We start from the raw sequence: 16,788 nt of genomic DNA on the forward strand, positions 1-16,788 counted from the left end.
CCGCTGGGGTGGGTGAGAGCGTGCGAGGCGCTGCTCTCGTTCCCCTCGCGTCTGCTGGGCCAGCAGATGGGATGTGCAGCCGGCCTTGAGTCAGAAATGTGTTTGGGTTTTCAGCATGTTATAAATGATCTGCCATGACTAACCTTGCGTGACTTGGCATAGGCCTTCACCTTGCTCATGCACTGTTTGGGTCAAAGTGATTCTGAGCTTCGGGCACTCACACTTCTCTCTCGATTCATCTCTCTCTGTCTCTCTCTCTCTCTCTCTCTCTTTATATCTGTCTGTCTCTCTCTCTCAGCCATATGTGAACCCAAACTGAAAGTATAGCTCTCATTTGATCCCTCGCTGCATGTGTTTGGCAGCCCGCCAGAATCTCTCGCCAGCCTTCTATAATTTAACAGTTATTGAATGTCGCTCCGTTTGTCATTTCATTCCTTAAATAATTATTGCAATCAGCTGCACGGTTCTGTGATCCTCAGTGAAAAGTAGGGGGAAAACAACTGACCGCATGTACGCACGCACGCACACCGAAATGCAGTCACACTCGCTCACACACACACGCATTACACAAGCTCAAACTGTTTGACGAGAGATAATACTCGGCAGGATACTTTTCAGATCTGGCAGAGCTGGGAGCGGAGATGAAACGGGCAGGACTGCAGCGCAGCTACAGACTGTAATTCATTCAGGGTTCATCTGCAGTCACCGCGCTGCCGTGACAACATGCCGGCTGATGGTCTTAGTCGGAGTCGCTGTCGGTAAACGATACCAGAGAGCTGCTGCGATGCATTGGGACGAAATAAAGCACGTTCCAAACAAAGGACTCAACTTGAATTTTTATATAAATAACATAAATAATAAACAACAAGTAGGGTAACCAGATCAACAGGACCACACACAGAGGAGAAATACAGAGTGAAGGCGTCAGAGCAGAGGGCGAGATGTGCCACGCCATGGTTTTTTATTTTTTTGACTTTTTTTTACTTTTTCACACGCTGAAAATGAACAGACCAGCATGGCAACATTATGCTGAATGGATAACCGCGGTTGATGTGTGGAAGATAAAAGATGAAACTTGCAAAAATAAAAAATAAAGATTGGTGATGAATGAAAGGATGGAATGTTAAAAGAAGTTAAAAATAACAAAGGATATTTTTGTGAAAAATGTGAATAGCTTACCTCAAATACCATTTCAGAATATATTTGAAGGGATACTGCTGATATAATCCTGTACATATTCATGGTATTAAACACTGCACACCCATTACAGATACCTCTGTTCCCTATGAACAACCCGCTTCATTAGCAGCTTCAGAGTCCTCTAGAGTTAAACTAGAACATTTAGACCTTAGAATTATACGTTCTAACTGACATTTCTGCAAAAATGAGTTGGTGTTACAAATATGCCGTTTATAGGGCAATTTGATAGGATTTTGATATTGTGCATTTTAGGGTGTCGTTTGAATCTATGATGAACTGCCCTGCATTTCAGTTTTGCTGTTTGGATGTGAAGGTTTTGAAGCCCAATATTTCAAACCTACTCAGAATGCAGATAGAACCTTATAATTCCAAGGTCACAATGTATTCATTTAGCAGCCATACAAAATATTGAAGGGATTAAACAGTTTAGATAGAATGTACATGATAGCCAAATACAGCATGCATTTAACTTTATTAGACTGCACTGAGTTGCTTTGACTTTGCTGATGGTATATTCTCCTGGATTATGTTAATCTGTGCTTGAATAATTTGACTATGTAATTTTCTTTAATTCATTGTACTTTAAAATGAACCTGCATCTATTCTGTTGAAATGTAATGGTAATAATAATAATAAAAATAATAATAATAATAAAATACATTGTCTTTGTCTTCCAGCATTCCAAGCATCTAGCATATTCCACTGTACTACAAACCTTACCTTAATACTACAGGATAGAATTTTTTTTACATATTTTAGTTCTCTTACATTATGCAAAATAACGAAAGCCTTATTTGTGTTCCTTCATTTCTTACAAATGTTGCCACTTCATAAGAAAAACAAATAAACAAACAAATAAAAAAAAGCAAGTGTGCTTTAAAAATGCCCCTCAAAGGTGGTGGTGATTAATTCACACTGTACATCCACTTGTCTGACCACAGTTCATTGGACTGCAGTTCATTGGACAGCAGCTACAGTAAAATGAGCGTGCCCCAACTGTGTGACACACAATGCATGTCAAATAACTATTACCCACAATGCACATGAATGAAACAAATATAACCCACAATGCACCACACATGTGAAACACTGTGATCGCCTCGCCTCCCCTCATGACTCCAGAGCGAGGTCACCGGTCTTCACGTGTCCTTCTTCCAGACTCCCTTCATCATCCTCTCCTCCATCCTGTCGGATCACTCCACCCTCTTCTCTTCCTCCCTGCATTTCAGAGGGATGAAGTGGCTGGAGATGTTCTCCTTCCGGGTCTTTCTCCCCCTCAGCGGCCGGCCCCTCTGAGACAGGCCGATGAACATCTCCTTTCCGTTGGGCTTAGTCCACTTGGAGGAGGAGTACGCGTTGAAATAGTTTTCTAGGAAGACCTCCTTGAAGTTGCAGCTCTCGCTGTAGGATCTCTGAGGAGCGAAGTCAGATAAAGGCTCGATTTATTCAGCTCTCGGGTGTCTTTTCACAGGTGTTTGCCCCCGGTTGTGTCACCTGAACTGTTACAAGCAGGTGTGACGGGTGTGTCGCTTGTTTCATCGACAAATTAAAACTCAGGGAAAGCATTACCTTTCATCTGGGAAAAAGACAAATTAATGCATATCCAATTCACAAATCCAGTTCATTTTAAATATGAGCACAAAAGTGTTCATGTCTAATGATATGAATGAGTACTGTGTTAATACATGCTGGGTTTCCAGTTTACCTCTGCTTGCAGAGTGCCTGTCCGGTTCATGGAGATGTAGAACTGACTTTTGACCCCTTTGATGGCCAGAATGCCCCCCTCTGAGACCGTCCGAATTTCGAGAATACCTGTAGCAAATCAGAGTAATCCTGCTTAGCAATCAGCTTAATCAGAGCAACAGGAAAGGGCGGGGGGTGGGGGTGGGGGTGAGGGGGGAGAGGTGGTGGGGGTTGGGGGGCTCTCCTAATCCATTTTTGGCCCCTCTGGTTTTGGTTTGGAGTTGTTAGATGCTTTGGGTGGCCGTTCAGGACTGCTCATGCGATTGCACATGTGGGAAGCAGATTAAAGACTTTTTACCCTGGGGGGAAAAAGACTGCCCCTCCACTGCCCGCTTTGCACGCTAGTTTAGAGGAAACCACCACTGAACTCTACGCACGAGAAACTTATTTTCTCTCTCTCTCTCTCTCTCTCTGCATAGCTGAAGGATGTATTACAAAACTTCAGTAAAAGGCTGCATGATATGCGGTTGTGCATTTTGTGCAGATTACACGAAGGTGTATTATAATTCTGAAACTATATCAATTGTAACGTTTGTATTGTTAATGTTTGTATAATGTTTCGCACAGGTATTTGAGTATTTGTTAAGTTGAATTTGACTACAATGTCCAGTGATGGTCATCACCAAATGAACTGCTCAGACATTGTCGAACATGCACCTTTCCCTTTCACCCTGTTCTGTACTGTACGAATATAAGAATACATGAGATTTGAAAGCCCTGTTTTGCAGCTGACGGGGACAAATGGGTAAAAAAAAAACCTTTGGTGTTATTGTCTCTGTAACCAACAAACACTGAGGTGGCCAGCATTGCTACTCATTTCTTTGACTTTCTAAAAGCTCTGTGAATCCCTATGTGCATTTGCATTATTATTTTTATTCATTGGATTGTTGATATTTTGCAGCTATATTTTGTATAGTCTAAGTGAGCCTTTCACTGTAAATGTAATGCTATGTTATGTAATGCAATGTTTTGATTAATTGTGTAGGAGATATTTTCAAATGAATTTTTACTTAATGTTGCCTTTGTAATGAAACACACTTGTCATATCATGTCACTTACAATTTCCTGGATACACTGAATTGAGAATCGTTGACAATTTACTCGACAGCCCTGTCTAGTGAGTAATATATTCAGAATTTTTGTTGATGCATACAAGCTATCAAGAACCTTTCCATTAATGTGTAAACACTCAAATAAACAAGTTCTCCCTTTTAGTCTACGTAAACACTTCTTCTTGAATTAAATGTGTAAGTAACTAGCTCAGTTCCCTGAAATCCCTTATTCACTCTTGCAGGTGCAAACCAGTTTTCTGTGATTCAGAGTACTGAACTCACTGCTTTGATGTTCCGATTTGGCTCCTCTTATTATAAAAATTCCCATGTCTGGGAATGTCGTTTTTCCACATTTCAGATGAAACCCTCAGAGTCTGAGTGATATTAATCTGATATTAATTCAAATAGACTTGATTCTGCTGAGGATATAAGCAGTAGGGTTAGATTACATTTGTGGAGACTCGTATGTTGATTATATTCATGAGAGCTCAAGAATATACATAGAACGACAGATCATTTGTTTATGTTAATTCACTTAAATGATTTATACAGATGATTCAAAATGAATTGAATAAGCAGTTTCACACAGTGTATAATGGGGATACCTCTGAATTGGCATGACTTCTTGAGAATTTTTTTTTTTTTTTTTTTAAAGCATCGCTATTTCGGGGTATGGTTACTTGATCATGGGAACCAGAAACTATATCAATTATCAAGTGCACCTCCATGGATAATAATTATGTGCTCTGTTTTCAGTTATTCAAGTTACTATTGGCTTTGACATCTGTCAATCAAAGCTTGACGGGCGGCCCCTCCATCAGGCATCTGGACAGCCTGCACTCTGAATTATTACATATAGTTGTATATTTATTACATTAGTGTCATTTAGTGGTTTAACATACATCTATACAGCTGGATATTTACTCAGTAATTGAGATTAGCTAAAGGTGAACAGTTACAAGGTGCAAGCCCCATCCCCTAACCACTGTACTACACAATGCACTGTCTTTACATTACATTATTACATTAATGGCCCAATGGAGTTGATTAGACTAAGCAGGAGACAATCCTCCCCTGGAGCAATGCAGGGTTAAGGGTCTTGCTCAAGGGCCCAACAGCTGTGCGGATCTTATTGTAGCTACACCGGGGATCGAACCACCAACCTTGCGGGTCCCAGTCATGTGCATTAACCACTACACTACAGGCCTATGCCTAGGTATACAGGGCGCCTTTTATGATTAACAGTTCAAGTGCACAATGTCATTATACTATTATATGAAGTATACAATATAGTTGATTCAACACAACTAAGAAACTTATTTTTGTGATGATGAATACCAATTTAATTTGGCCAAGTGTTTATTGTAGAAGAGCAGGTTCTCCCAATAAGTTCACCTCATTAAATACATTTAAAAAAATGTTTTACAAAGCATTTGGCAGCCTATCATGCCTGTGTTATTTTCGATGAGGGAAAAACAAACCATCAACAAAACCATCATCAGTTCATTAGACAAATGTTTGTATTATTTTAGCAGAGATTAAGGTAGTCCAAGAAAATGCTAAAAAAATCACTTTTCAGGCCTTTAGTTTAATTTTATGGGGAGTGGAGGCGACAAGAAATGTAATTTTTCTTCTCCAACCAGCCAGTACCTGGAGAGTTTGATGACCAAACAATATGAAAAAGGGAATTTGTTGAGAAACAGTTCTTATTAGTTCATGTTTTTTATTAAAGAATGGAGAAATGTGATTCTGATGGTTTGTCAAGTACAGTTTCATCTGTCCATGAAGTCACCAAATAACTAAATTCCCTTTAAAAAAAGAAAAAAAAAAGAAACACGGATGATTGCGGCATGCTGTTGTTGTTCTGTGAGAGTTGCGTGCCGGAGACAGGAGTCGAGTCCAGTGTCTGTTCACATGGAAGTCTACGGGGGAAAAACAGGGTATTTCTCTGAATGTGGACTTCATTAGCGTTTAGCGTTTGGGCAGCTGCAGCTGTTCTCCCGCACTGGGGGACCCCGCTGCACACACATGCACCGCACGTGAGCCCCGTGGTCCGGGGGGGGGGGGGGGGGTTGTGCGGATTCACCAGGGTTTCCCCCCAGCTTGCAGACATTTCCCCCCGCGCTCTGCCTCAGCCTTTTGGCGGAGTAAACGCTAAGCTAATTTGTGGCCGGTGCCTAATGCCGCTACACTCTTTAGACACGCAGCCCGGCTCTTTGATTCCGCTCTCCTCCGGGACGTGTCGTGCAGGCTGTCTGCCGCCGCTCAGCGGCCCGGATCGCCCTCCCGCCGCGCCGGCCAAGTGCGACTCAACCGCTCCGGGGCGGCCCCTGGTCACCATCCCGACGTTTAGCGTAGCATCTAACTCTCCGGCCGTTGGAGGATTTCCTTAGGGTTTTACATGGGCCACAATTACATACAGTATGTGCAGGAGAGGAAGTGGATTGTGAGTAAATTGTGGTGTAGCGGTTGGGAGGTACAGTGGAGTGGGCAGGGATAATGTGGCAGACTGCACTTTAGACAAGAAAACACATATTTAATCTATAACCTTTTGTTGCTCCATATGAGAATGTTTGACTCATATGGAGCAACAAACTGTTATTTAACAATGAGCTTTATCTTGGATTTTGAAGTGAAAAAACAGGCCACACCAGAGTGAAATCTAAATAAGGAGTTATGAAACAGCTCTCTGACTGAAACCCTCAGAGTTATTCTTTTTCCTACTGTTGCCTTCACTGATAGTATTTGCAGGTCTCTGGTGTAAAAACCCAGGGAGCCATCTGCACGGAAAGTGATACTTTGCTTTGCATGCAAAGCTCGGCTCACATTTGCTCCATCAAATCAATCAAACCCTTGCCGTGAGTATATGTTGTCCACATAACCGGTAACAGCTCTGGCAGATGACCCAAAATGTTTCTGCAAGCGCGATATGATGTTCAGAGAGACGATGACAGAAATTGTATGAACTCATGAAGCCGTTATAAATGATTCCCCTGATTGGATCCAGGTACCTGCACTACCTTCTGACTCCTGAGCTCCTGAGTGATTTTGTGATCTCCATGGTGGCAGAACCACTTGGAGAATGAAGACGCATGTGTTTGTGATTCAGGGACGTGCAATTAAATTTGACTTTTTAATTGACTTCAAAGTATATGCCATTAGCCAAAACACAGGCTGCCTCAATTTGGTTGTCAGGTCATTTTAATGTCAGAGCTGGAGAACCATGCTTATCCAGGCTGACCAGCGTCCTGTGAATATAAGGAAGCTTTGGCCATGTTCAATGACCCCAAATGAAGTCTTTGGCCCAACGATTCAAGTTGGCATTCAGGGGGCTTCAGTCAACACATGAATGAATTTGTATCTTATATGAAAATGACCCATTTTAATTCAAGACACAACAGCTAGGTTGATAGTAAATTGTTTGTAGGCTATAATCAGTTTTCTTTAGGCTGATATGACCCTAGTTTTGATCATGATAATGTGTTTTTGATCATGAGCAAATCTCTTCTTTCTCTGCACTTTGGCCTTTCCATCACTTTGGTCGAGTTTCATCTTGGTCAGTCCATCAAACTTTGTTCCAGAACTTTTGTAGCTCTGTACTTTGCAAATTGTAATCTCACCTTCCGATTCTTACTACTGATGAGTGGTTTGCATCTTGTGGTATAGCCTCTATATTGCTGCTCTCTAAGTCTTCTTTGAACAGTTGATTGTGATACCTTCACCCCTGCCCTGTGGAGATTGTTTGTGATGTCACTGACTGATGTTTTGGGGTTTTTCTTCCCAATGTTTCTGTCATCAAATGTTATTTTCCTTGGTCGACCTGTTTGATGTCTGTTGCTCATTACGCAAGCAGTTTCTTTTTCAGAACATTCCAAGTTGTACAAGTTATCCCCAATGCTTGTGCAATGGCTCGGATCGATTTCCCCTCTTTTCAAGGAAAAGGGCTTGCTCTGATCTTCACGTTGGTTTATCTTTACTTACGCAAATGCAGTCTTCACAGGCAAAACCCAAGGCTGAAACCATGGAATACCAGGAAATAAAAGCTGAAATTAGGACCTGTCATGTACATCTTTTGACCACAAACTCAATTGTCTTCAGTGTACAGCAAAAGCAAAGGAACTGACCTTGCTGTCCCAATACTTTTGGAGGGGACGGTACGTGCATAAACATGTCAATAACATACGGGCATTTGAATTCCTGTTTTAAAGGAGCCAGCAGGTAGGTATCACGAAGAGACCGAGGAACACTAACAGACGTCTTTTTTTTCTTTCCCGATACAACCGTGCCCCGCGCCGGGCTGGACGGCGGCTCGTCCGCGTGTCTCCATGTGCGCTGTGCGTGCGACTGCCGGCCACATCTGGGCGGAACCGTCCCTTGGCTGCGCAGCGCAGCGCCAGCCGTTACGCAAGCATCCGTTCCCCCGTCTGCAGCGGAGACCTGCTTCAGTCACGCCAAGCCCCCGCGGGAGCGGCCGCTGGAGTGAGACACCGAGCGGGCTGGCAGCCCTTCGTGTGGGTCCGCTGTCTGTGTGTTTTTGGGGGCTTTAATGCCGTCCTGGGCAATAACACAGCTGGCTTCACTTAACTGAAAGTTAAAACCGGTTAGAGAAGTCCACCTCCCTAGCCCCTGCAATGAAGTTAATGTAAAAATTATTTATGGTAAAGGCTGGTTCTGTTCAACATTATGAGACTGATTTTTTATTTTCTTTCAGTAGCTGAGCTGAAGTTGTACATAGCTGTGCACTGGGGGTATGGTGCAGTGAAATTAGAATGTATACATACAAGTGACAATTTTGTTGACAGCGGATTTTTTTTGTACTCCATAAAGCAGAGCTGCCAATATAAACACGTTTGTAAAATGTTCTGCGACTTTATAAGCTTGTTAAATCCATCTTCTCCACCAGAGCTGAAGGGAATGTATCTCTTCAAAAATAACAGGTGCTCTGGACCCAAGGCTCCCAGACTCTGTCCAGATGCTGCATCGATCTAAACCATGCATCACAAGCCCTGTTTCACTCATGCGCATGTGGTGGTGCACTCTTCAGTCTGGTAAAGATTCATGACCAGTGCCAGCAGGGCTGCCCCAAGGGATTTTAAGGATCTCACATTGGGCCCCACCACCCCAGGCCACCCCATCGCTGCACAATTACAGCACCATTTTTTGTGGGGCAGCCTGTAGCATAGAGGTTAAGGTATATGACTGGGACCCACAAGGTCGGTGGTTTGATCCCCAGTGTAGCCACAATAAGATCCACACAGCCCTTGGGCCCTTGAGCAAGGCCCTTAACCTTGAATTGCTCCTGGGAAGGACTGTCTCCTGCTTAGTCTAATCAACTGTACGTCGCTTTGGATAAGCGACAAAATGCCATTAATGGAATGTAATTTTTTGAGGGCCGCTGTCAGGGCCCTTGGAATCATCCTAACCCTCCGTACGGGGCCCCGAACACAGGCACCGAGCACTGACTGTGGCCAGCAGCTGTCTACCTGCCCCAAGTGCACATTGAGGGCCTGATGTACTAAGCTTACCAATAAAATGAGCAATGATTGGTCAAGGCATTTTTTTGTGCCAATTGTTGGTTGTGTTATTAGTTTTGCATGTGTTTGGCATGAGCCAAAGGACTCCAAACAAAAGGAAAAGAAGGAAGCAGTGACTGCCACCAAGTGTTTCAGTTTGTCTGCGTGTGTTTGTCTGCGTGTGTGTTTGTCTGCATGTGTGTTTGTCTGCGTGTGTGTTTGTCTGCGTGTGTGTTTGTCTGCGTGTGTGTTTATCTGCGTGTGTTTGTCTGCGTGTGTGTTTGTCTGCATGTGTGTTTATCTGCGTGTGGTTGTCTGCGTGTGTGTTTGTCGGCACCCTCCTGAGTTTACAGAGGATGTTCGAGAGATGACGGCTTTACAAATACAATTTGCATTTTAAGAAAATAACAAGTCTTTTTACATAAATTGGTATAACAGATTGACCACTTCGTCTCCTTTCAATCTGGACTTGTTCCCTACCCCCATAAGTGCTAAGGTATCCCTTCACATCGTCATAATGCACATACGATGTGTTTAGTCCTACATAAGACTCATAAGAAGTCAAGAAGATTGACTATTAGACAAGTGTAATGTGCTTGTTATGATAGCCTTATTAACTGGAGTATTAACACATTATGGAAGCATTATTGTTCATAATGCAATGTGGTAGGTGATCATAATAAGCATTAGTTTTAGTTGAGTATAATTATGGTACAGTGCATTATCTACAGAGCATGCCATAGATAATGATAAGAAAACACAATTATCTTAAAGCTCAATAACCCTAAATGTAATGACTAATTATGTGCTATTTATCAAGCATAGAACAGAATTCGGTGAGTAAATTATGTGGAATCTATGTCAGTCTCATTTAGTGCTTATAAATATGTTATGTATACATTATGAAGATGCTTTAGTGGACTCAAACCAATCCAAATACAGGGTCTAACCGAAACCTGGGTCTGCAATGTGTGAGACAACCCTTCACCTCGTCAGAATTGTTGTTAGCCAGACACTTGTTTTGCTTTTATCCTGTCAATTTGCACATCTGTGATCCTTCAGTGAAGACCAGTCTGATTACATCATCCAAAACAGTGTGCATATACAGCGTACTGACTGAGATGCAGTGGATTTTACTATTATCATTTTGGAGATCATCCTTGGTTCCAAGACTGATGAAGTAACTAACTGAGCATGTTCTGTGTTTCTTTTTTAACTACTCGCTGAAAACAGTGAATAATAAAAATTGCATTCAACACAAAAGCAAGCCACCAATTCTCGTTTGCACTGAACCTCTGTGTGAGTCATAAATGAGGGATGGAGAACCAGTGCAGGGCACACCATTGTGGTGCCAGGCAAGTAATGTGAGGCAGAGATTTAAAATCTTAACAGTTTACATTAAGAAAATCTCAACACATTTTCTCAGCCCTACTGAGAGGGCCAAGGCAACCGATACCTTTTCAATCATCAAACTAAAAATAGATTTTCCTGAACAGAGTACGGCATTTAATTTCACCCCCATGCAGATAACTCGGTAGGGTTGCTTACTGTAGCAGTTTGTGGGGTCCTGCGTGCCGTTGATGCTGCCACTGTCGTCCACGGTGAGGAACCACTGCGTCCGGCTGAACAGCTGGCGGATGCGCACGTCGCCGCCCTCCATGTAGTCGTAATTCCGGCCGTTCCGGTCCTGCTTGGAGCAGTTCATGATGGCGGCCAGTTCCTCTGGTGTCCTGTCACCGTGGGACAGCAGGACGCCGCCCAGGAGGAACGCCACGTGCAGGCACAGTCCGGAGAGCAAATTCGGAACCTTCCTTTCCAGCGCCCATCTGCGCATTATAACGCAGTGCTGTGGGTGTCCATGAGCAACATACTGGAATGTCAGTTTAGCAATGGAGGAGGGGGGGGAACGAGCACTTGTTGCTGGTAGCTCCTTGACTTGACCGCTTGTTTGCACAGGGAGGGCTTGGAGAATGAAGCGCTGAAGCTCTCGGGCAGGTGTCCTCACAATTGTAGGGCGTGAGGAGGCTTTGTGTGTAATCCCTTCTTCCCACCTACACTGTTAGTGCTGGTAAATGAAAGCCATTGTCTCCCTCAGGGCGCATTGTCTCTGTCTGGGTTACTGGCCAAGGTGCATCGGCTGAAAAACACAAGAGCAGTTCCTGGTATAATTTCCTCAATCATTATGACTCTTACAGGTGAGAAACACAAGCACATCCCCCCCAGATCAGCATACATTCACAACCACTGCATGAGCTGCATCTGTGATACACTTCCTTATTTTGTGATGCAGTTCAGATTTAAATAAGGAGAGGCAATGTTAAAGTTCAGTAACTGTATCATCTGCTTTATCTTGTTATCTCGGTCTCCACTTCACTCTTGAAGCTGTGATCTCTGGTGCACTTGTACTTAACTCAAACTCTTTCACAAGTGATCTTGTTTAGTCAGGATGACAGACAGAAGGCGTTCAGGGCTCATCTTTTTCAGGTGATCATCCCTCAGTCCTGTTTCCAGTGGTTAACCTTAGAAAAACCCACCTATCTATATTGTGCCTTGATTTGAAAAAAAGAAAAGAAAAGAAGAGTACACATACCTTCAGCTATGGTTCGATGACTTTTGCTTGCTGTCGGATGATAATCTTAAATTCCAACCCCTACCCCTCCAAATGTGTTCCCCCAAAAAGGTAATCGGAGTATAGCGTTCTGCCGGTGCCGAGGAAGGACTTCCACTGTCCCGCAGCTTCCCACATTAAGGACTCCCTTACAGATCGCAAGGAAGATATGCCTGTGCATCTTCGCCGTGTTGTCATTGGTTGAGCTTAGAAAAATGCCTCTTTCTGACCTCCCTCGAGACGGAGTAAAGCCCAGCCAGTCAGTTGTCACTTTGGCGCAGGGAGAAGCAGTCCATTCCCTACCATAAGGCTAGCACGAACGGCAGAGGGCGTCATAAACTCAAATACACGTAGCATACACTCGCAAATATCAATCTTAAATATTTATTATAGTGGTCTCTATGCAGAACGGCAATGCACCTATAATAATTTGCCTAATACAGTTATATTTAAAATACGGCTATTATCCTATATAGCGAATTCCTCAAACATGAAACGCAGTTCATGTTCCAATCGTTCCAGAGGCTACAAATACGGGTTTTGCCGTTGCATACTTCCATTAGGCAGTTAAGAGTAATAGGCTACCGAATTTAACTACCATGGAGATGTTTATAGAGATGAAACAGGCATGGGGCTGGCGAGGATTAGTGGCTTTGTGATATTTCAAATGAAGACACTGCTCCACAGTGCTAAGTCACAAGCTGTGTCAGTATGTTCAGACTTCATTTCATATTTTAAACTCAACTGTCTTTTCGTTTTTTCTTTTTCAACCACGTGATCTTCTTCAGCAGAGAAGACAGCGACAGACCGCTCCAGGAGACAGAAACTACTGGCCATGGTCGCGTGTCCTCTCGTGAACTCCAGCTGTTTGACAAGGACAATACTTATAGATGCAGAAAAATATCAATAGCAATGTGTTTTCACTCAGAATTGGACGCGGGCAATGTACGGTATTTGTTTCACATCGTCTTGAAAACGAACGCGTTTGACTCTGGATAGGCGTTTACGGGTGAAACGAATACAGTTTTTGAGTTGTAACTACAAGGAGACAAGTGATTAGTGATGTGTCGTTAGGGAACGAGTCGGCTCTTTTAGGTGAACGTTGCGATCTGGCTTGCATTTCTGAAGAGCCGACTCTTTTTTTTTTAATGTAGATCAACACAATAAAAAGTTAGATTCAATTATATAATTATAATTATAATTATAATCAATAATCTATATAATCAATTATATATCGATAACAACGGTATAATAATAAAGTGTGGAGATACCATTCAAATAATATACTCTTCGCAATCACTTTATTATGTAGACCTGCTGATGTAGATCAGCTTGTTAATGCTATTTAATGATATATAATCAGCCAATCATGTGGCAGCAACTAAATCCGTACAATCATGCAGACGTCATCAAGAGATTCAGCTGTTTTTCAGAATGGGGAAGAAATGTGATAAAAGTGACATGACCGTGGAATCATTGTTGGTGCCAGACAGGTTTGGTTGATCTCCTGGTATTTTCATGCACAACTGTCTCTAGAGTTTGCAGAGAATGGTACAACAAACATCCAGTGAGTTCTGCGGGCAGAAACGTGTTGTTAATGAGAGGTCAGTGGAGAAGCGCCAGACTGGGTTAGTACAGTAATTATAGATTTAACTGCCCTTGGATTCAGGGTTGTTTTTATTATGACCATAAAATAGGCCTGCGAGTCATTCCTATAGATATTTTATTTTGGTTGTTCGTAGATTAAACATGAAGTTAGCCTGCTTTGTGAAACTTGTTGAGAAACTCAACGACCATATAGACCTAATACAGTATCATGAAGTAATAGGCAACTTAAACATTTTAATCAGGACGTTCAAAAACATTTAAAGAAGATATAGAGCCAGTTTCGCAGACCGATTAAGCCTATCCTAGACTATATTATATTTAGAATTTCTTTGAATTTCACCAAACCCCAAGACCAGCACATGTGGTGCACGACTAACAGTGTACGAAAGGACAAGGCGATTATTTTCATAACAATACATTTTTTACCATATTCATGAAAGTGGCCACATTCCTAAACCAGTCGCGGCATTTAGGTGTGGAGATGGCAGTGTGAAAGCCAAGTTAAAATATAGACCAGTCAAATGTGCAATTTTTAATACAGACTGCCGGTGGTCACATTGATTGTTGAACTGCGGAAGTCCGTTTTGAGTTTAATTTAATGTCAGGAAGATCTCTCGTGGTAGGTACAACCGATTATTTGCAGTGCGTATTATGTGCGTGATTTTAAAATGGCTTTCAACAATAAAACATTACCTTTCATTGTGATTTACTCCCAGCTGGCAAATTGGTCTTTGTCAGTAAAAGCATGATCAAATGATTGCGATGAGACACGCGAATGCGTGAGTAATCCAAGAAGCATATTTTCATAAATGGGTTTTCACACCTTACATGGTAGTGATACATTTTAAACGTTGGGTTTTTAAAGTGGAATTGGCAGAAAAGGCTTTCAGTTAAACACAAAGTTTGAATCACCTTTCGGAAACCCATTTGGGAATGTAATTTCTAAATTACTGGATAATTGTCTTTACATGCAGTGTAATAAAACGGTAGAGCTTGTTTTAAAGGCCACACAGTTCAACAGACTAGACTTCAAGTCAAGGGTTTGCCAATATGTGTCATAAATATAATGGCAAGCAATAAGAACAGTATTATTTCAAGACTTCCTCATGCACATCCCAAAACATACCCTTCTTTAATAGCCGTGTGCATTCACTCAAGTTTACTTTGGCATAAACAAAACTTTAAAAGGTTTTTTTTCCTTTAAGTGCATATGTCACATAAATCTCTACCGTAAATTCAGTTACCCAGAATAGGCTGGCTGCACCTAGAATGGTTCTTTTCGGAGTATATCACCATGGGTGAAGTCTCCAGGTCCGTCTGGTTTCCACAACACCTGCAGAGCATTTCGATGGACAGGATTATGGCCAGAGGAATAAATTAGCCAGAGATTTCTTCCCTCTAAGATTAATGTGCTAGGCTTGATACCTCTTAGGAAAAGCTTGGACCAAAAGTAATTACGCATCCAATGTCTTGAAAACAAGACAGTTCTTGTCAGTCAGTTAATTTATAGGCAATGTTTTATGTATAACTGGCTGTGCAGTCCCCTACAGTAAATATGTTTTGTTGTCAGTGACCTGCTCTTTCATTTTGGCAAATAAGTTTAGATGCTCAGAATTTATAGTACTATTTCTGTGGTTGCTTCGAGGGAATTTGACCAGCAGTGTCACAATGCACTTAAAAGCATTCCTGTACATTATGGTGCACAATATTCTCGGGTTTAAAAGTCTTTCAAGCTGTGATGATTTCTGAAATTTATGCTGGTACTTTCATTTGAGAAATGGATCGTGTTTGAGGCCGGGCTATTATTAGACAGTGGATTAAGTCACTGTAAGAAGTGTTTGGGTGAAGCTTGTGCTTTCTAAATTCCATGGTAATTGGTTGGCAGTGAAACCATGGACTGTGAACATTAGTCTATATATAACCACTGTACTCATCTGTTCTAGTATCTCACTCTCTTTGGGCATACTTGGTATTTTAGCTCACGAGACCAAAAAACAAAACAAAAACATAATTAGGCAAAATAATAGCAAAAGAAATGTTTTCCAGGAAAGCAGAATTTCCCCTTGTGAGAGGTGGCTCAACAGTGTCCTCCATAAACTCCATGAAGACAGACAGAATGAAGAAACCACTGGAGGTGACTAACATAAAAATATACTTTTTCTGAGTTCTGTCCAATGTTGTGTTTAGTTCACTATTTTGTTGATAAAATGGAATTCAGAAATGTCTTCATGCCAAGAGGTCAGTCCATTTCTCCGCCAAGTCTAAACACAAGCTGGCCCCAATTATTTTTTACCAACAAGTTATCAAATTTAGATCAAAGTATCTTAAGTTACAAGGTCCCCCCACCCCCCACCCCCTGTGAGATGCGATGTCCGTACAGGAAACCGTGAGATCACACTTGTAATCTGGAGGGTAACACAGAGCTCTGTTTTCACTCCCCACTCTTTGGCACACACATCAAGAACCCTGGTAATCTTCGCTCCCTTACTGTCTCCAAGACACCGTCACCATGGTAAATGAAGTCTGCGCTTACCGTGAGAGAGGCGCGTCCAGCGACGAGGTCTGCTTTGTGACCGGGAGCCCGGCGGGGCCGGGCAGCGAGAGCTGCTCCTCCCCGCAGTAACAGCACTCCCGTGGCCCCTAATGAAGCCTGCGCTTTGAAGCCGCCCTTCCTGGGTCCCACTGAAAGCATGTGTTAATGCAACAAAAGGTGACGGATCGTACGCCTTCGCCGAGGAGAGAGAGGTGCGAGGGGCCACCCATGACAAGGCTGGCTGGTCGTCCCCGTCAGATCTGACCCCGCCGTCAGCAGATTCAGGCACACACAGGGGAACAGCCTGCCCCCCTCCTCATTAGATTGTACATATTGTACTCTCTGTCCCTCTAGATAAAAAAAGATGGCAATATCTTTGCAGAATGTTTGAAGTTTACCTAACTTAAGTTTTACCTCAAGGTACTGTGAAAACTGTTTATTTTACGTAAAATATCATACATTTGCTTTTCCTCTTTCATTCTTTTGAAAAATGTAAAATGTTGATCTGTAAAATGTAAAATCTCACTCACA

The 16,788-nt window shown here is 42.4% G+C and overlaps 1 protein-coding gene and 1 long non-coding RNA gene across 2 annotated transcripts; one reads left to right on the top strand and one right to left on the bottom strand.

Annotated features, from left to right (window-relative positions):
* Positions 1-1,860: 1,860 nt before the first annotated feature.
* LOC133112011 (fibroblast growth factor 7-like) lies at positions 1,861-11,342 on the bottom strand. The gene is made up of 3 exons (XM_061222676.1): positions 11,057-11,342; positions 2,906-3,012; positions 1,861-2,612 (listed from the first exon to the last, which is right to left on the bottom strand). Exons 1-3 carry the CDS (start codon positions 11,340-11,342, stop codon positions 2,394-2,396), a joined length of 612 nt encoding a protein of 203 aa, XP_061078660.1. The 3' UTR covers positions 1,861-2,393.
* A 2,262-nt stretch (positions 11,343-13,604) lies between these two features.
* LOC133111061 (uncharacterized) lies at positions 13,605-16,539 on the top strand. The gene is made up of 3 exons (XR_009704964.1): positions 13,605-13,720; positions 15,771-15,858; positions 16,223-16,539. It is a non-coding gene; the product is annotated as an uncharacterized LOC133111061 (long non-coding RNA).
* The last annotated feature ends 249 nt before the right edge of the window (positions 16,540-16,788 follow it).

The sequence above is a fragment of the Conger conger genome, chromosome 15, assembly GCF_963514075.1.
Source record: "Conger conger chromosome 15, fConCon1.1, whole genome shotgun sequence".
Classification (NCBI taxonomy): domain Eukaryota; kingdom Metazoa; phylum Chordata; class Actinopteri; order Anguilliformes; family Congridae; genus Conger; species Conger conger.